General features: G+C 34.2%; 1 protein-coding gene across 1 annotated transcript in view; it reads right to left on the reverse strand.

Moving 5' to 3' along the window:
- Positions 1–895: 895 nt before the first annotated feature.
- LOC112502856 overlaps positions 896–22,481 on the reverse strand; it is a 33,680-nt gene continuing 12,094 nt past the window's right edge. Inside the window, exons 3-6 of the mRNA XM_025106868.1 lie at positions 17,605–17,736; positions 16,011–16,465; positions 10,655–10,874; positions 896–1,131 (exon numbers count right to left, since the gene is read on the reverse strand). Of these exons, the coding sequence (XP_024962636.1) occupies positions 896–1,131; positions 10,655–10,874; positions 16,011–16,465; positions 17,605–17,736 (1,043 nt within the window). The remainder of the gene's footprint in view (positions 1,132–10,654; positions 10,875–16,010; positions 16,466–17,604; positions 17,737–22,481) is intronic.

A 22,481-nucleotide genomic window follows, 5' to 3' on the forward strand; every position in this document is an offset into this window, starting at 1 on the left:
AAACAAAAATAGCTTTATTATATATCATCTCAGGTACATTACATTCCGCCTTCCAATGCAACAAACTCGTCACAACTCCTAATTTTGAAGAAGTTTGACACCTATCCTATAAAGGCTCATCAACAACTTGTAACATGTTATAAAATCCCTGGGCAGAAGGATTAGGTGTTTGCTCTTCCAATGTCATGGCATCATGTACCATGTGATTGTTCACCATTTGGAAAATAGCCTTCATTATGATCAACTATAGGATTAGATGATTAACCCACGTCTTGATGAGATACATGGCAATAGGTTTTACCACGTCCCCACAAAACGGTATAATCAGACATGAAACCATATAACATAAAGTGTAGTTTCATGTTTTCCATTTCTCTATAGGATTTGTTTCGACAATTGAAGCAAGGACATCTGATTTGGAACACTATCCCACTACCTGTAGTTCCCCTTTCAATATAGTCTTCATTGGCACAGGCAATCCCAAAAAACCTTCCAACTATCTGACATAGGTCAGGCTAAGAGCCACCCAATCATCATTTTTTCTATACATTCATCCTCTATTTGTCGATATATTCAATAACTACAACAAAGAAAGAAATATTTAGTTGACATAATCAACATAAAGGTGGTGTAGAGAGGTTTGACTACTTAAAAGTCAAACCGTTGGTTTAGAGGAGTTTTGTATGACTTTAAAACTCTAAGTGTAACGGTTTGACTACTTGAATGGGCAAATCCAACTCATTCCTTATACCAATTTAAATAAAATTCATCCCTAACCTTATCAAATTGAAATGGTCAAATGTGGTGTTCAAGAAAATCATCAAATCAGTAAATCAAATGTGGTGTTCAAGAAATCAACAAATCAAATTTGTGTTAAAAGAAGAATTTATATCCCTTAAGATGGTGGTCGGCGACGGTGAGGTGGTGGTGATAGTGACGGTGGTTGGCGAGGCGGTGGTGACAGTGACATCAACGGTGAGGTGGTGGTGTCGGTGATGGTGGTCGGCGACGGTGAGGTGGTGGTGACTGTGACAGTGGTTGGCGACTGTGACGGTGGTTGGCGACAGTGTCTCTCCGGCTTGATATCTCTCTCGTTGTCTCTGTTGGTCGATCTCCTCTCTCGATCATAAACTGAATAAAAGCGGCCAGACCTAGGTTTTTATGTTGAAAAGTCAGCAACGGATTTCCGAGGGAAATTCTGTCGCTAATAGGTATACTATAAATTAATTTTTTAAACTCATATTAATTAAATTAATTTTTAATTGATAACTATAGATTTAATTAATTATTGATTATTAAATTATCAAAAATTTATTATTTATTAGTATATTACAAAAATTAATTGATTACCGAATAAAGCCCAATGAAACCATTTAAGACCCAATAAAATCGAATAAAACCCAAACGACACACACATATTATCTATACATTCACATATACACATACATTTATAAACATATGTACAACATATATACATCATCCGATACATGTATCTAGCTTCAACAATATATACATAGATCCAATTATGATTAGCAACCAGCACACATATATACACATCTTGTATACAAATGTATATAACAGGGCCAACAGGTATAAATACATATAACACATACACATGATGCATCCACATGTGTACATATAACACACATTATTTAGACATTCGCATATACACATACATTTAAACATATATACAAAATATATATATCATCCATACATGTATCTTCAACAATATATACATAGATCTAATCGTGGTTAGCAACCAGCACACATATATACACATCGTGTACACATATGTATATAACACGGGCCGACGGGTATCTATATAATACATACACATGTGTACATATAACACACACCTTCAAATATATATATATATATATGTATATACATCATCTGATACATGTATTTTCAACAATATAAAGATAGATCTAATTATCACGGTTAGAAGCCAAAACACACACACAGATATATATATATATATATATATATATATATGAAATATATATATATAATACATATACATATGAAATATTCACATAAATATGTGTACATATGACACATTGAAAATGAGAAAATAAAAAAATAGGATAATCCATTATAGATCCCTCGCTGATCAGCGACGAATCTGCGAGGGATATCACATGTCCTCGCTAATCCATCGTTGATCAGCGAGGGATCAGCGAGGGAATTGGTTTTTGGCCAGATCCCTCGCAGATCAGCGATGAATCAGCGAGGGATTGACCAAAAACCAATTTCCTCTCTGACCCGTCGCTAATCTGCGACGGATCTACGAGGGAATGACGAAAAACCAGTTCCCTTGCAGATCAGCGATGGATCTACGAGGGAACTTGTTTTTGGCCAATTTAATGCAGATCCGTCGCTGAGGGAATGGGAAAAAAATGAGTTCCCTCACAGATCAGCGACAGATCAGCGACGGATCAGCGAGGAACTGGTTTTTGGCCAAAAACCATTCCTTCGTAGATCCCTTGTAGATCAGCGAGGGATTGGCCAAAAAATAGTTCCCTTGTTAATCAGCGAGGGAACTGGTTTTTGGCCAATCCCACGCTGAACTGTTGCTGATCTACGAGGGATTTTTTTTGTCACTGATACTCTTTTTTCTAGTAGTTTTTTTAAGATCTAGAACCAAATTTATCTATGACGTGTGGTTTAACAGCAAAACATAGGCAACTAAAACTTCTTAAATGAGTAAGGACAGGTTGAAAATCGTAAACAATCTCATATGGGCACTTACCTTTTAGCAACAGAGGAAGGTGTCCTATTAATAAGATATGTAGCTATGAGAGTACACTCACTCCACATATTTGAAGGAATGCCTCCCTTAACAAAAGAGCTCTAGCTATATTAAGCAAATGACAATGCTTTCGTTCCATAACTGCATTTTGTTAGGTAGTATAGACACAAGATGTTTGATGAATGATTCCTCTTGATTTAAAAAAATTTACTTACTTTTAAGTTTGTAAATTCAGAACCATTATCACTACTAATGGTTTTGACAAATTTTCCAAATTGGCTACCAAGCAAATTGAAAAAAACTCACAACATAATCACCCACCTCATGCTTTCCTTGCAAAAGATAAACTCATATAGCACAAGTGAAATTATCAACAATAATAAGAAATATTTATAACCTTCCCTACTTTGAACATGGTAAGGACCCCAAACATCCAAATGAACTAGTTCACCAAGACATTTGGACTTGTGAAGACTTAAATTGAATTTATCTCGACTTTGTTTTTCCTTTTGGAAGATCTCACAAGGGTTACTAACTTCATTTCCAATTTTGAGTTGGTTCTTTAGGACATTTATCGCTTGGTTGGCTGGGTGCCCAAGTCGACCATGCCATAGTTGAGCCGACACAAAAGTAAAAATATAGGAGGGAGAAGAGGACTCACTATTAAATTTTTCATCAAAGAAATATAGTCCACCTTCCTGACTATAGGTCCCCACAACACTCTTTCGAAGAGATCCTGAACATAACATTAAAACCTATAATGACTATATTATCCCTAGCTAGTTTATGAACAGACAAAGTTGACACTGAAATCTGGTACTACCAACACATCAAAAAGAATTACATTGTTTGAAAGTTTAAAATTTTCAATTTGGTTTATCCTTGCCTTTGTTCAATTTGGGTGACTCAACCTAAGATTTAAATCAGACACATCAATCATATTTTCAAGATTAAGGGTGTTTGATGTCATGTGTTGATTTCCACCAGAATCAATAATGCAACCAGGTCGAAGGGGAGGGTTGGTAGTACCTTCCATATTGGCAGTAGCCCCATCTGAAGTGTGTTTTTGATATATTAGGCTAAGAATTTTTGTAACCTGTTTTCCAAAAAATGGAAAAGATGAAGTGGACACAGGTTATTTAGGAAAATGAGCTTTACAAACACAAACATTGCTGGCTAATTGTCTAAAATTTTGACTTTGTGGTCTGGGTCTACTTTGAAAGTCCTGTGGGAAGCCATTGAGTTTAAAATATCTTTCAATGGTATGTCCGACAATGCTACAATTTTTACACATAAAAATAAAAGGGTTTGCCAAACCTCTTTTTATCATCGGTGGCTTTTCTTAAAAAAGCATAGTGTTGTGTCTTAGTGTGAGATAGAGGGGTGTTCCCCCCCCCCCCCCCCCCCGGGTGAGATTCCTCTCTAGATACGAGAGACAAAGCAGTTTTGATAGAGGGAAGAAGGTCCCTAGTAAGAATATTGCTCCTAATGGGTTGATAGACATCATCAAGCCCCATCAAAAATTGCATAAGTTTGATAAGTTGATTGTGTTCAAAAAAATCTTGAGAAACATTGCATGTGCATGGAGGGAGTTTAACAAAAGCATCAAACTGTTTTCATAACGAATTGAGTTTATGATAATATTCATAAACTGATGTTCCATTTTGACTTAGAGAACTTATTTTCTGATGAAAATTAGATGTAACTTATACGTCCACTTTATCATAAGTTTATTTCAATTATTCCCACACTTTGGATGAATCTTTAGAGAAAACTTTTCCTAAAAAGAGATCCTCAGTCATAGATCCTAATATCCAGGAAAGAACTACCGAATACAAGTCATCTTTTGGATGAGGACAAGATCCATCAATGAATCCAATCTTGTTTTTAGTTTCCATAGCCAAGGTTATGGAACATGCCCATACCCTTTAATTTTCAGTACCACTCAGCTTAAAATTCAAAAGGAGAGCTCCAATGGTATCACTGGAAAGGAGATACAAGGGATCTCCAAATTCAAGTGTAGCAACTTTGGATTCCCTTAAACCCATAGGTCAACATTTTTGGAAGCTATAGACAATAAGAAACACGCAAGCACACTAGGTAATAAAATATGAATAGATTATAGCAAGATTTCTAAAACACTCTTAAGGTGCTAGGTCAAGCTCACTGTTCAGTTACCACAAAGAAAATAAAGAGAACACAACATATTTAAACCAATATAACCAGATATGACTAACATAGAAACAAGGGCACAATAACTTGCTTAACGAAGAATAATCCAATAGAAAAACTTACAGTGATCCTTTAAAGTTCAGCGGAAGACAATATAATAATTTCATTGATCACGAGATCTGTTAGCTCTCGATTCCCTGTCCCTACAACTGCCTTTTTAATGAAAGGAGTGTTATTTTGTTGAGTTTGTTTGATCTTATCGCATCTAACTTTTTTCAGTCTATAATAGTTCCTTTTGCTTATTCATTCTCAAATCTGTATAAAATACCTTTGAGGAGAGCAAATTTGTATATGTCTTCATCCGAGGTTCTAATTTGTGTCTGGTTTGTTATATGTCAAATCTTTGTTCCGATTAATTTTGTTCCTTTATTAAAAAAATAGTTATATTTCTTTTGTTCAGGATTTGGTCCTGGATTCTTATGATATTAATCTATGCTCTTCTGATTTAACTACGGTTAAATGTTAAAGAGTCAAGTGGACCTATTTTGTATGTTCTAGTTTTTGTTTAAGGTGTTGGGCCCTCTTGGGCTATGATACCATCTTAAAATTCATAACCAAATAGACCTCTCTACAACTAATACAAATCAAATACAAATACATCACACCTAATATAGATACAATGTAGCCTATAAAGAATCTATACCATATTACAAGACAATACAACTCAATCTAGAGAGAGGAAACCCAAAATCCTTTTGAGAACGATCTAATGGATTTTAAGAAAATGAAGTAATTTTTCTTAAGATAAGAAAAACTACAACATATATATTCATCAACATTTCTATTACAGTCCCTAAAGTTTAACCAAATATACTCTGTTATCCTTCATGTTTCAGCAAATGTGGGGCGCAACCCTTCACTCCTCCAGCTTCAATCCCCTTGTCAATAATAACCCTTATCTACATAAACCTGACAAAATAGACACGAATAAGTCAGGATTGGTACGTCGATAGATATTTCAACAATATTTCTAATCAAGCTCATGATAATATTTTCTTTGTATCAGTTAAGAGCCGTTTACCAAACACTTGCGTTGGTAAGCGATTACCAAGTCATATTACCTTACCGAATGAATATGATAAAGACCAAGAATCTTACCCTATAAGAGCAAAGGTAAGGACTGAGAGTCTTGCTCAATAAGTGAGATTTACGACTCTTACCATGGTTAGGCCATACCAGGTAAATTGTTGTTTAAAATACCGTTTTGGTGGACTAAGATCTCTAATAGTGTTGAATTTTACTGATAAGCGCTTATTCGGGTAAGCGTTTGGTAAAAGACCTCTTAGTCCTTTTCATCACTCTTACCGCTCATAACGGTTAACATTCTCAGTCATTGCCAAGTTTATCAGGTAAGCACTCGATAAACGGCCCCTTAATGGTTTTTAGTTAAGTGATTATTTAGGACTAGTGATGTCACAAAATAATTACAAGGTATTGAAGACCTTTATAAGACACTACTCACGATGACTCATGTGGGCACACATATGTTCAAAAATAGCTTGCTGGAGCTGGAAAACGATTTAGTGTGATTCAAATAGAAGAAAAGAAAATAATATATGCAAATGAAAAGTTTGCATTGGTTTTGGACAAAAATGATTTCATAAAATTGGTTTCATACTAATCTTGTTTTACATAGACCAAAACATCTATTAGAATATACATAACTTATAATATGATTCCAGAATCATTTACATTTTTCCACAATATTAAATTATGAACATAATATTTATGCATTTTAATCCCCTTCAATTAGATAAAACAATGATTGTGTGTATTCACCAAATATTGATCTATTTGCGGAACTAAGATTCCAAAGATCATCAGAACTGGGAGTAGCTGAAACCTGACATCTACATGCTCTTCTCCAAAATGCTCTAATGGATGAATATGGAAAGACATTTGCAGATGGAATAAAGTCACTTCTTCATAATCGAGTGGATCAAATGGATCAACCTGGCAGAGGCATTGAAGATGTGAAAATGAAGATTTGGTTTCCGAGGAATAGATAAATGTATCTGATATAAACTTTCAACAAACTAGTATCAATTTATTTCTGAATGAAAGTTTTACATTTTTCTTAAGTATCTTAATTTCATCTAGCTTTATTCTGTCATTAGTGTATTTACTTATTATGTTGTTTTGTCATCCGATAAAAAAAAAGGATGAAAGGAAATAAAATGAAAAGAAGAGAAAGCCTTAGAAAAGAAAAGAACAAAAAGAATAAAAATACAAAAAGAATCCAAAAATGAATCACTGAATTTCTGAGTTCTAATCGTGAATTTTCGCTTATATATGGATTTGGTAATAATGCTCATAAACATCCGATCACACACTTAGAAAGGAAAATGTTCTTGTTTACCTTCTATTACAAAGAAATATATCTGATATACTTTATTACATCGAATAATATCCCATCAATTGTCATACGATCTTATTGTCTTGAAGTTTTGAATATATCACCCGTGAATATGTGTCTATACAGTTGGATTTGACCAAGACATTCATCCAGTCCTAATTTGATGGATTCTTCTATCAAATAAAGGTTTCAGTTTAGCAACTTATAATCTGTATCAGATGTAGCACCTTCACAAGATTCAATAGTTGGTAAATTCGATATATTGCTTATATTTTGTATATAGAAAAATATAGGATTTTTCCTTGTAAAAGTCTTGTGTCTATTTGTATTGATCCCAGAGCAGCATGCCTTGAACAAAATTAAAAACTAATTGAAGTAAGGTCAAGATCATTACCAAAGCAGATTGGTTTGTCATGTAGCCAAAAATAAGATCAATACAAGATAAAATCAACTAGTAGTCTGATAAATACTACTACTGGAAAGTCGAATTTTGAATCAGCAAGTTTGGCTCACCAACTCTCTTACTTCCTTCTTTGATATGAGAACATGTACAACATGTCAGGCTAAGTGAGTACAAAAGCACCATTGTACTAGTAATTTTTTTTATTTTGTTGTTCTCTCGGCATATTTAAGGACGAAGTAAGTTAACAAACTACATCAAGCTCAAAGGTTGAAATAAAGTGTACTAAGATGAATGGATCAACCAAACAGAAAAGGACACACATTAAAGTTGGACAATAAGCATTTAATGCAAAGATGGTTATAAAATGTCACCCTTGTCATTTAATGCAACTCACCCGTTTTCAAACAACATCCATGAGAGTGTTTCTAAAGTAAATTGAGCATCGTCCTCTAAAGAACTTTCTTAGTTCTTTGGATCTAAAAGAGACCCTTCTTACCTTCCTAACTTCCGCAAGAAATATGCAATTCTTTGTTTTCATATAAAATATGAAGAACGAATTAAAATTTTATAATCTATTGCATTTGTATTTATCCCCCCCCCCCTTACAAACACTTTCTGTGAGAGTCATCACTTTCCCAGAACCAATAGTATGATAGTAACAAAATGGTTGAAAAACCAGTTAGGAAATAACCCTTCAAGATTTATTTCTTTTGAAACTATATCAGAATGTGGCCGCGGTCCTGTCACAAAGTGGCCACAACTGCTAACTTTTGGTTTGCCAACTTTACTAAGTAGATGTCGAAAATCTAACTTCTATCAGTATGGAGAAATGCCCATATCTCTACGACACACCAACTCGACCTACATCCTGAACCTTAGTGAAAGTTATGCAACAACCTGCATCTTTATGTGATTATTGAATATTTTCTCAAACCTCCTTGCATCACTCAAGCCATATTTCGAATTCGTCCATCTCTCGGTCAAAAATTTAATATTAACACATACAAGTGATTGGCTTGTCCCTATTGAGTTAATATTAAAACAAACACAAGTGATCGTCTTGTCAAAGATTTAATATTAACATTTATAAGTTATCGGCTTGTCTGTGTTGAGTTGAAGTTTCAACTTGAATGACCAAATTAAAAAGTTAGCAAAAAGTGGTAACACCCAAATATTACATTTCACCTCTTAGGTTCAGATTACACCCATACCCAAAAGGGGGTTTAGCTCAGGCTTACAAAAAGACATAGTAGATAAGAAAAGATACTCAAAGATAAATTGTGTTAAGATAAAAGTCATCATTGTGGCCACATTTGTTGTCACAATGGTATACATGTGAACATACTTGAAAATAAATTGCAACTAATCTCTAACCAACATAAATACAAGAATACAATGTAGAACTATTTCAACTGATACTTCAATGTTCCAAGCACGCTTCAAGATGTTTATCTAAGCTCCTTTCTATATAGGTGGAAGACGTTAGAGAAGTTGAAAGTGATTTGAGAAGGAAAGGGACCTCTTAAAGGTCATCTTCTTGCTCTCTTTATTTTAATCTCTTTATCCACGTCTCCTCCTCTTTCATGATCACTTCAAGTTTGAATCTTCACATAGCCAGCACTAAATTTCACCATCTTCATGATGAAAATCGCTGCAAGATCTTTAAGTCGATGTTTGTAGTGGTGACACTAATTTATGGCCATAATGGCAGACTAACTTACAAATCCTGATTTTTCCAGCTTTTCTAACCTAAGGAAAAATTTACACCAAGGAAGGGGTGAAAGGATCAAATGGATATTAAAAGGGTCGAAAAGGGTTTATAAAAGGTGACAAATAACTCTAAAAATTGAGGATGATAATCATCATGGAACACTAAAACTGTTTTCCTTCATTTAGTTCACAAACGGGACATGATATGACTAGACTGCAAAGATCGCTTTCAAAAAGTTTGCATGATTAGGTAGGTTTTGTCACAAATTAGTCACTATCTTTGTATTTGGTCACTGATGTAAATTAGTGAAGGGTCTTTAGTAACGAAAAGTAACTTTTTTCTTCACTAATTAAGGAATTCTCTTGTAGTGAGAAATCATTTCAGACCTCTATATTGGTAATTAATGACTGTGCAAATAATTTTGTTACTAGAACATTACCAACGTGACTTTCGTCAACTTGCACGTCTTTCCTGTCGTTAGCTAACAGGTGCTACCAATGGTCTTTGCTTATTAGCAGAAGTTCTGTTAATTGCCTTTTTTATTGGCTACTATCGGATTTTTTTTTCACTGTGTTTGGCAATGACATTTTTTTTGTTGTTTTCACCTAAAGGAACATCAAAAAGAATATAAGATTGAAGTCTACATATATTAAAAATTACTATGAAAACCATACTTTCGAAAATGAACTTCTATAATTAAATTAAAACGTTATTATATTTCACCTGATATGCCTTGAAAAATACAACAAACTAAATCATCAACTTTTAACCATATCCTTACAAAAGTACACAATTCAAATGGAATTTGTAGTGAAAAGGACAATGTCTAACACGATTGCCAACGGAGTTTAATACCACGCGGATAAAGGAGATATAAAAGATGATATCGTATACTGAGAAAGATTAAGAATGGGATGATAGCAGAACCACCGATTAGTGTTGGCCCCCAACGAGAATGGGTTCGATAAAGTAGACAAAGGTTAATAACAAAAGTGATGATGATTGTTGTTATGGAGAAGAAAACTGATGCTAGACATACTTTGAGCTGTTTGGGTAATGGAATCATTAAATCATATGATTGATAGTTAGACCCAAGGATAAATAAGACCAAGAGGATTGAAGTAGTAGAGGATATAAATGATAAGATATCAAATATTATGAAAATTTGGGAAAGATTTTCTCCGAGGAAGATAGGAATACCAGTATCTTGCTTGTATCCACCTGGAAATGTAAATGCTGCTGCAAACGACATGGTGGCTACAAGTGCTGCAACCACCATTAATTGGGTGGCTGCTTCTTTTATCCACGCTTCCAACTTAAAAAAGAGATCAGTGTGTCTATTGAAGAATACTTGGGCGGGTGTTAGACCAGTGAAGTTCCTCTTATCTCGTAAACCTTGAGGGACTATGGTAGCTACTTCCTAGCATAACAAAGACAAGATCGTTATCATAAGTTAGGATGAGAATATATGTTAATAAGCATTTAATACTGCAAAGAGAGTGGAAATGTTCAACTACACAACTAATTTCATCATTTTCATAAATAGGGGTTATTTACCAAACGCTAAACGAGTCCCTTACGATACTGTGTGAGCATGACAAGGACCAAAAATCTTATCCGATAAATGAGGGTGATTACACTTATCTGATTAATGCTTAGTGGGTAAGAGACGCTTATTAGATATGAAGAAGAGAAAAGGTAGTGTAATTACTAAACACTTATAATCTTTATTTGTTTAACACAACATCATCGTACATAGACTATATAGACACACATATATATACAACCTAAGCCAAACCTTTGTGACCTTTCATGGTATCGGTTTAACCGTATATAACTAAATTTACATAACTACCCAAACAAGCAACTAAAGAATTACTTACTCTAGCTTAACTTCAACATTCCCCCTTATGCTAGACGGGAGACATTCCCATTCCTTTCTTAGACGATTAAAACAACCAACTTATAAAGCCTTCGTAAACGAATCTTTCACTTGGTCTTTAGTGCTGGAAAACTCCACTTCAATCTCTACATTACCTACGAATTCTCGAATGAAATGATACTTGATCCTAATGTGTTTACTTTTGCCATGAAACACAGAATTCTTGGTTAAAGTTGTGGCTAATTTGTTGTCGTAATAGATCCTTGTAGGTTCTACTTGAGGACACTTTAATTCTGTTAGAACAACCCTTACCCAAAGAGCTTGACACCCTGCAATAGATAAGGACGTGTATTCTGCTTCGGTAAAAGTTGGAGCCACGACACTCTGTTTTTTTTTATTGCCACGATATAGCATCTGACCCAATGTTAAAAACATATCTCGTAGTGCTTCTACTGTCATCCGGATTCCTCCTAAAGTCGTTGTCATTATAACCTTTGAGTCTAAAGTCATCAATCTTTGTGTAAGTGATGCCATGTCTAACCGATCCTTTTATAAATCATAAGATTTTTTTTCCTGCTTCTAATGGCTTGACTTTATGGACTCCATGAAACGGCTGATAAGACTCATGGAGAACATAATATATGGTCGAGTTACAGTCAAGTACATGAGACTGCCAACAAGACTCCAAGAGATACTAGGATCAACTTATTTTTCTGAAGAATCCTTGGAGAGTTTCAATCCAAACTCCATAGACATGGTTGAAGGTATGGCATTGTCCATGTTAAATTTAATAATTAATTCTTTTGCATATTTCTGCTAGTAGATTGAAATCATATGCTATTTTTGATTGATTTTTAAGCCCATAAAATAATGTAGGATCCCCAAATCACTTATTTCAAATTCATGCTTCATAGAATCCTTAAAATCTTCAATCAATTTTCAAGATCCTTCTGTAAAAACTAGATCATCAACATAAAGGCATACGATTAAGATGTTACCTTCATTATCCTTGACGTAAAGGGTGTGTTCACACATGCATTTCTTAAACCCATGTATGGTGAAGTATCCATCAATCCTCCTATACCAAGCACCGGATGCTTGCTTCAACCCATAGAGGGCTTTCTTCAAACGGCACACTTTGTGCTCTTCCCTTCTTTTATATATCCTATAGGTTGATCAATATAAACCTCCTTATCTAGAAAACCATTTCAAAAAGCAGACTTAACATCCATTTTGTTCAGCCATAGCTAGGACAAGACAAATGGTTTCTAAACGAATGAAAGGAGCAAAAGCTTTGTTATAATCGATACCAAATCTTTTTTTGTATCGCTTTACAACCAATCTTGATTTATACTTATCTACCTCACTTCTTTCGTTTAGTTTTGTCTTATAAAACCATTTAACTCCTATAGGCTTCACATTACTAGGAGGATCATCATTCTTGGTGATGGATTTAATTTCTTCATCCATTTCTTGTTTCCAATTTTTCTTTTAATAGGCTTCCTCAAAACACAGTGGATCTGTGTCAGCAAATTTTGCAAAATCTACCATAGCATCGAAATCAAGACGTTGGGTGTTGCTATAGAGGTCTCACAAGGTTCGAGTATCTTTTACTGGTGACTCATTAGTAGATGGGACTAAACTTACACCAGATGTTATAGGATCGTTGACTAGAGTAGATGGAGAGCTACTTCAGAATTTGATGAGAGCAAATCTTCTTGATTCGAATTATGAGCAGTGTTATCATCAAAAATTTGGGTAGTCCCATTTTCATGATTCATACAATCTTCCCATGCTTTTCCCTAATCAAAAGAAAAGTTCCTACTTATTATAACTTTTCTAGTGAGTGGATTGTAAAGCTTATACACCTTTGAGCTTCGCTATATCCCATAAAAATTGCTTTCTCAGATTTGTTATCAAGTTTTTCTCTTTGTTGTACTGGAATATGATAGTATGCAATACACCTAATTACTCTGAGATGAGTGACACTTTGTTTATATTTGTACCATGCCTCATGGGGTGGGTGTCATATTTGAAAGGCTCTTTGTTGAGGTCCTATTTTTCAGCAGGTAACATGCACAAGCCACAACTTCGGCCCAAAATTCGTTTGATAGTTTCTTGTTTCTCAACATGCTCCTTGTCATTTCAATTATAGTCCTATTATTTTTCTCCATCACCCTATTTTGTTGGGGTGTGTAACGAGTAGTTATGAGTTGGTGTTGGATACCATTTTCTTTTAGAAAATCTTGAGAATAAAGTGCATTATACTCCCCCCCACTGTCTGATCTAAGGGTTTTAGTTTGATGCTCACTTTGTTTACCAACAAGAGATTTAAATGTTTTGATAAAACTAAAAACTTCTGAATTTTCTTGTAGGAAGTATATCCAAAGTTTTCTGCTAAAGTCATCAATAAATGTGAGAATGTACCTGTTACTTCCAATTGAAGGAGTTATCGTAAGGCCACAAACGTCCATATGTACTAACTCAAGTGGTTTTCTTGCTCTCGAACTCTTGTCATGTGAGAGGTTCCCTTGATTTCTTTCCTAACATGTACCCCTCACATATTTATTTTGCCTTGTTAATAATTAGCATACCTCGTACAAGCTTATATTTGCACATATAGGATAAGTAGCCAAAATTTGCATGCCCAAAGCGGTGATGCCATAAGAGGCATGATTGTTGTGTAGATAGGTTAAAAGAGAAGAAAGGGTCCTCTTGAAATTTCAACCGTAACATCTTGTTTGACATCATACCAATCCTGCCAAGTAAATTCTTAGTTAGATGTCTAATCTCGTAAATTCCATTCTTAAAGTGTATGTCACAACTCTTCAATAAGAGTCGCCTTACACTTAGAAGGTTATGTTTTAACTTTGGAAAAAAATACATATTCGGTCTTTTCTTTTCACCATGCTTAGTCTTAACCAATATCTCTCCATTCCCATGTACTTGTAACTTCTTATCATTTCCGGTACAAGCCTCCTTTCGTACGGAGCTATCAAGTTTCACAAACAAGTCTTTTTTTTTCCCGTCATGTGGTTGCTACAGCCACTATCCATGTACCAAGTATCTTCAATAACAACTTCTTGTGTACTAAGCATCATAAACATCGTTTCTCCTTGATCATCATCTTCTTTGTGAATAAAATTTGAATCCCTCCTTTTCATTTGCGAGTCTTTTCTTGCAAAACTTGGTTGTATGTCCAAATCTATGGTAGTAATATCATTGTATTTACGAGAATGCTCTTCCTAGTTCTTGGCCTTTGTATTTTTCAGTTTGTTCTTTCTTGTTGTATTCGGAATCTTTGGTTTTACCATATGAGGTGCCCTGACTTGTTGATGCCAATCAAAAGGCTTGTTCACAAGAGGAAGAATCAAATTGTCTAATATGCAATTCATGTGACTGCAAACTCCCTAACAGGCTTTCTAAAAGATAGAATTGAGAGATCTTTTTATTCTTCTATGACAACCACTATATATTCGAATTTCCTGGTTAGACTCCATACTATCTTTTCAACCACTCTTCTATATTCAATACTCTTACCATTTAACGTTAATTGGTTTAACAGAAGGATGACTCCATTGTAGTAATCTTCGACAAATTCAAATTCTTTCATCTTGATATTGTCGAATTCACATCTCAAGGTTTGTAGTCGCACTACCTTCACCTTTTCTTCCACACCATAGGTTCTATATAGCGTGTCCCAAGCCTCCTTCAATGATATTGATGCATATATCCTTCCAAATATTACTTCATCCATGGCCTAATAGATAAAGAAGAGTGCTTTTCTGTCCCTTTTCTTTAATTCTTTAATTTCATTCTTTGTTCTACTGTGAGTTCATCTATATCTCCTGGTTCATCAAACCCATCTTCCACAATATCCCACAAATCTTGTGACTCATAAACCACCTTCTATTTGTATGCTCCAATGGTAATAATCCTTTCCATTTAATTTAGGTAGTTCTGGATGCAAGATTGTTGTAGATATTGGATGATCTGGTTCTTATACCACTATGTTGGATATGAAGAAGAGAAAAGGTAATGTAATTACTAAACATGTCTAAACTTTATTCGTTTAACACAACATCATCGTACATAGACTACACAGACACACACATGTATATAGCCTAAACCAAACTGTTGTAACCCTTCATGGTACCAGTTGGAGAAACTAACTTAACCGTAAATAACTAACTTTACATAACTACCCAAACAAGCAACTAAACGATTACTTAGTCTAGCTTACTTTGAACAACGCTCACCAACAATTAACCGTATTATGCCATTGTGATGGTTAATAATAGGTAATTCATGGCGGTGACTCTTACACGATAAGCATTTACCCGATTAACGTTGATAAACGGCACCTTAGACCTTAGTCATAAACTAATTTCTGGTATGGCGAGAAAAAGTACTCTAACCAACTGCTAAACAGTAACCTCAGTGTTTTCTTTCTTTTTTTGTTGTCTTGTAAACTTCAGAAATGTATCTTTGAGTTGGATTTTAGAATATAAAAATTGAATGTTAAGCTTTTTTTTGAAGAAAAATACGCACAAGTTATTGAAATTATTGCTAGGCAATATGTTTTCATAGTATAATTTTAAATGACAGCAAGAAAGGAAAGAAGATATAAAGATAGGCAGATAAATTTGTGCGGGTAGCCAAATAACGATGTACCTGAAACCAAAGGAGTTCTTCATTCAACAGTGGACCCATTCCTTCTACATTCTCCCCAATTAAATGTAACATATTGTTGCCATTTTTGTCTTCAAGAGTAATAACTGAATCCTTAATATGCTTCATCTTATGTAATAGTTTGAAGATACGCAAATGATGATGTAAGACAGCAACATGAAATATACTGTGGTTATTGTCATCTACCTCCAGAGCCAGATATGGGTATTGCCTAATGACCTCTACCACAAATTCAATGTTACCGTTTTCTGCAGCAAGAAATAGTAGTCGGGAAGAGTATTTTTGCTTCGCATCTTTTTCATCAGGTGGTCCTCTTATTATGTCATCCCTTTCAGCCTTGGGCAATTTCATAATCTCTATGAAAATGGCTCTTAGTAATTCCAAGGTCTTGCCTCTCTCACTAGTAAGTTCAATCGTCAGATGACAAAGTGCCAAAACTAATCAGAAACCAAAAACGATTATATTAGATATTTGTGATAGAATATCCTTATGGGTTTAGTTACCCATATATATATATATATATATATATATATATATATATATATAATACCACGCAGCTTCATACATCTGATAAAGAAAGCTTGTTGACTATGAGATTATATTATATTTTTCTGCACCAACTTAATAATTGGCTACAGCCCTTATGGCGATATCAATATGGACTTATTAAGATTGCGAGTTACGTCATAACATTCTTTTATAGCACTTTAAATATGATACATAATTATTTAATCCTATAAATTTAAGTAATTAATTATAAAACAATGTATTAGAACATCGTTTACATATGACGTTGATTTTATTGTAGAAATACAAAATGAAAAGAAAAGAAAAAAAGATGTGCATACTGCACTCAAGTTATCAATTTCAGGTGGTGAATAATAAAGTAAACACTTGACTAAAAAGAAAATTGCTATAACTGGCACAACTAAAGTTTAAAGAAAAATTAAACAAGTAGAGTATTTAGGATAAAAATATCAATTTCAAAATCAAATGTTTCATTCATATGAATATACGTAAACAGAGAGAGAAAGTAACATGAATTAAATAAATCTAAAATAAATGAAAATCTGATACGTCTTAATTTCGTTGGTGGAATATGAATGAGACAAGTGATTTTTATCCGAGTATTTACCTTTTGCACCAATTTGAATCGAATCAATTAGTACTTTTTATTCACAATACACCAAAAAGGGTATTATCCATGTCCAACTCTTATTTTGAGATTAATGTTACACAATTCGACAAAAACAATAATTCATATAATTTATAAAAATACAACTATATATTATTTTTGTGAATGAAAAGATATAAAAAGTACAAATGATGCTTTTATTCATTTTTGTCCTTTGAAAATAGGTTGATGGAACACTGTAATGAGGAAATTGAGTTTGTATTCTTTTAAGTAATGTATAATGGGAGAAGACCATGTCAATTAATGAGTTTGTATTCTTTTAAGTAATGTATAATGGGAGTTATAATAGAAGACCATGTCAATTAATGAGTTAGGACTTAATGCAGAAGGTCTTCGAGCCAATAGAAATACAATAGAAGTAAATGGAGTAGAGATTCTTACTGAAAACTGTGATTCTACCCATAAAATTAGGTTTCATAACAAGAAATGCAGAAGGTCTTCGAGCCAATAGCCTGAGTATACTCCCATTTATAGCAAGTTTTGGATGGTCGTTCACCATTTGTAATGCAACACCTATAAAAATTGGATAACATTGGGACATAACGTTACAATATTATGTGGAAGCAATTGTAGCAAACACAGGAAAAGGACGATCAACCATGATAAATATGCAAGTACAAACTTATTGATCAGTTAACACCATTGAATTATAAAGCCCTAAAGAAGACCACAACCACACCGTAATAAAATTAAGAGTAAACTACGATTTTCGTTCCTTGTGTTTTGTAATTTATGACGATTTTCGTCCCTGATCTTAAAAACTGTTTTTTACGTCCTTATGGTTTTCAATTTCTTTTGTTTTTCGTCCCTAAGACCAGACCAACTCTGTTAAGAAGGTACGTTAAGTTAACTCAAAAGGACTTTTCTATCATTTCTCCTTTTATTATTTTTAATGAAGAAATGTGTACAACCACTTTCTGGTAAGACACTTTCCCGCGCAACCCTTCCCTCCTTCCCCTTGGGGCTCCGACGACCTAAGACCACACCAACACACCTCACCTCACCAACTTGTTCTTTTCACACCTTCGGTAAAGCCAGAAATAAAAAAAACGACAAAATCAGTCATTATCCATTTCTCTTCCATAAAACCAAACATTGAAAAGAAATACAAACGAGAAAAAAGAGGCTCTCTTTCTCACACCCCAAATACCATAAACGAAAAAGTTCCCACAAAGGCACAAAAAAGAAAAGAGAAACTGTCTTTCTATCTCTCACAAAACTATAAAAAAACACACGAAACCAGAAAGAAGAAAGCTTATTTATGGAGGAAGTGAAGAAAAAGGCTTTTTTAAGGGGGAAAATGAAGAAAAGGTTGTATATTTAAGAATAAAATGAAGAAAAGTTGATCGTTTAAGGGAGAAAGTAAAGAAATGACTGCTTGTTACAAGAGAAGGTGAATAATGGCTCAAACAGAAACAATAACTTGAATCATCGATTTTCTTCATTTTTGAGACTTCGAGATCAGAGTTCCAAAACTAGCTAACTTGAGAAGATAAATTTATAGGCTGAATGTTGGAACAAATTAGAGTATATAAAGTAGTTATTCATTCGAACCAACCATGGATAGTTTGTTATAGACACAATTATATATACAAGGAAGGGACATAACCCTTCAAATCCTAACGACACAATCATTCTAGACAGACATGATAGTTAACTAACTGTCATGTCCCTTCCTAACAGATACCAATGATATTAACTATCACTAACGGTCTAGCTTAGTTTCAACATACCCCCTTAAGCTAGACCAGGTAGAACCTTTAGACGATCCCTCATATCTTTGAAATTTCCATGCTGCAAAGCCTTAGTGAAACAATCTACCAGTTGGTCTTTAGAGGCACAAAACTCAACTTTTACTTCTTCATTTGTGATCAATTCCATGATGAAGTGAAACTTGATCCTGATGTGTTTGTTTTTATCATGAAACACATGATTCTTTAAAAGAGCAATAGCATACCTGTTATCACAAAAAATAGTAATAGGACCAGATTGAGAGTGACTTAACTCATGTTATATATCTCTTAACCAAAGAGCCTGACACCCTGTTTGTGGAAAGTGCCATATATTCTGCTTTAGTAGAGGATAAAGCTACAACACTTTGCTTCTTAGAATGCCATGATATTGCACCAGATCCCATGTTGAACATATATCCTCCTGTGCTTCGTCTATCATCAAAATTTCCTCCATAGTCACTATCACTACATCCCATGAGTTTAAAGTTGTTTGTCTTAGAATACACAATTCCATGATCCAGAATGCCCCTGATATATATTTCAAGATTCGTTTCCCAGCTTCCCAAAGGCTGATTCTTGTGGAATCCATGAACCTGCTCAGTATATTGACTGAGAAAGTTAAATCAGGCCTGGTGGCAGTCAGATACATAAGGCTGCCAACCAAACTCCTGTATAAACAGCCATCTATTCCTTCTTCATTGCTGTTTTAGAGAGCTTAATCCCAAATTCCATATGTGTAATGGAAGGATTAGAATATCCCATATTGAACTTGTTAATCAAGTCTTGTGCATACCTATGTTGACTGATTTTGATCCCTTCTTCACTTTTCCTGACTTCAATTCCCAAAAAGTAGTAAAGTAACCCTAAGTCTATCATGTCAAATTATGCTTTCATGCTGTCCTTAAATTCTTCTATCATATTGTATGAATTTCTAGTGAAAACCAAATCATCAACATATATAAAGATAATAAGAATCATACCTTCAGATTGTTGAGTGAAAAGGGTATGCTCTTGAGGACATTTGGTGAAGCCATGTGTCAAGAAGTATGTTTCAATCCTACTATACCAAGCACATGGTGCTTGTTTCAATCCATACAAGGCTTTCTTAAAATAATAAACCTTATACTCCTCACCCTTCTTGACATAACCCTCAGGCTGATCCATATATACATCTTCTTCCAAATTTCCATTTAAGAAAGTTGATTTGACATCCATTTGGTGTACTTTCCAACTACTTTGTGCAACCAAAAAGAGTACTAATCTAACTGTTTCCAATCTGATCACAGGAGCAAATACTTCTTGATAGTCAATCCCATGTTTTTGTTTGTAGCCTTTCACTACTAACCTTGCTTTATATCTATTAATTTTACCTTTTTCATCTAATTTGGTTTTATAAACCCATTTTACTCCAATGAACTTATGACTAGACGGAGACTTACCAATTCCCATATGTCATTCTTTACAATGGCATCTATCTCTTTGTTCATAGCCTCCTTCCATTTCCTCTGTTTCCAAGTGTGATAACCAGAACTTGGTTGTCACCTGAGGTAATAAATATGTGATTATTTGTTATATGTGATTACGTGACAGCATGATAAATTGATATATTTGATCATATTAGTATGTGAAAATATGCATAATATAGATACATGAATGAGATTATGTGTATTTGTGGATGCACATGTTTGTATGATATATATATATATATATATATGATATGCATGCATGTATATGCATGTGTGCATAACTGTATATATATATATATATATATGTGTGTGTGTGTGTGTGGTTATATGATTTAAGGGTGAAGGCATGTATGTGGTGTCGGTTGTAGTAGCCAACTTTCCTTAAAGGGAAAGTATAAAAGGAGGGTGAGACCTCCATTTACTTCTCTTTCCATCTTTGAAATAAACTGAGCGATTTAAAGAGAGTCTGTGTTGATCGGATTTCCTTATTTGGAATTTCAAGAAGATTGATTTCAAAAAGGTGAGTGATTATTACTACTTTTAAACTCTTCATAGTTGTATAATTGATTGAAGAAATTTACTTTTGATATAAAAGTTATCCGCTAGAATGTTGTCCGGATTAGCCATAAACCGGACAAGTGTTAAAGCAATTTAGTCTTAAACCAGACATTTGTTGAGCGATTTATGAACAATAAGTTTATATCAAATAACTTTAACGGAGAAGTAGGAATACGACTATGAGGTAACCGGTTTGTTTAAATCGGATAAAACCTTGAATTATGAGTTGTCCGGATTGGTAAATCGAACAAGCTATGTAAAGTGTTGTCCGGATTTGTTATCCGGACAAAGTTGACCGGATTAATGGTGAATCGGACAAGCCTTGGGCGATTTGTTGTCCGGACTTGGTAAATCGGCCAAAACTTGATCGGAGATGAAGTCCGGCCAAGTCTAATTTGATCGGATTTGCATTTTGATTTATTTCATATATAAATGGGAAATTTTGAAAAGATAAATTTGAACTGATAATAATTCCAGCGGTCTAATTCTATATGGAATTGTTTTTGTGAAATGTTTTGATGAAAAAATAAGGGTGACATATCCGGAGAGGTGTACCATGTGATAAGGGTGGCATATCAAGGTGAGGTGTACCATGAGATAAGGGTGGCATATCAAGGAGAGGTGTACCTTTGGATATAAGGGTGGCATTTGTGTGTGTGTTATGTGATATAACTCTCACTATTATATCCTTTAAAATTACCATGGTCTGGAATCTTTATTTCTTTGTGATTTAAAGGTTTAAGATCAAGGTTATTATTGGAAATCATGGTCTACATGTTATGGAGAAGGAAATAACAGGTTTGGCCTAAAACTTTAAATAAACCTTGTTTAATTGGAAAGGTTTAAAAGTGACATTATATGGAACCTGGTTGATTCAAACCTATAAAGGTTTGGGGTATGTTATCTGAATAGCTAAATGTTTGGCTTGAAAAGTAAAGGTATTGGTATTATGTTCTTATTTGTTCATATATTTGTTATATATAGGAAAAGTTACTTTGTACAAAGTTTTGGTGATCATCACCCTGCAATGACATAAATAGGGTAACTCACTAGAGCTTTTGGTCTAACCCTCGTTTTGTGATTTTAAATATGTATTGCAGGAGGTACGGACGGTAAGGGAAAGGGAAAAATATGATATTTTCCTATATGCATATTTGCATGAAGATTTGTCTATGATGTATAGTTTTGATTGATGAACGTTGATTAGTACAAGAAATGTATTTTGAAATTTTTTTGGGACATGTATTCTGTATGGTAAATTCTTGTACTAAGTGACCTGAGTGGTATATAAACATGTATTACTTCCGTATGAAGTATGTGTTACATGCAATGTGTGGTATGGAGTGTTACAGAAAGTGGAATCAGAGCCTGAGTTTAAGGAATTTAGTTATTTAACAGCATAATATCTAGACTTAAACTATTTTATTGCATGTTAAGGGTCCCGGACATAGTTAGCTCCATTGGAAATAAATATGATGGGTTGAAAGAACAGTGTGTAAGG

The sequence above is a fragment of the Cynara cardunculus genome, unplaced genomic scaffold (genome assembly GCF_001531365.2).
Source record: "Cynara cardunculus var. scolymus isolate 2C unplaced genomic scaffold, CcrdV1 Un_Scaffold_2076, whole genome shotgun sequence".
In the NCBI taxonomy this organism is placed as follows: Eukaryota; Viridiplantae; Streptophyta; class Magnoliopsida; order Asterales; family Asteraceae; genus Cynara; species Cynara cardunculus.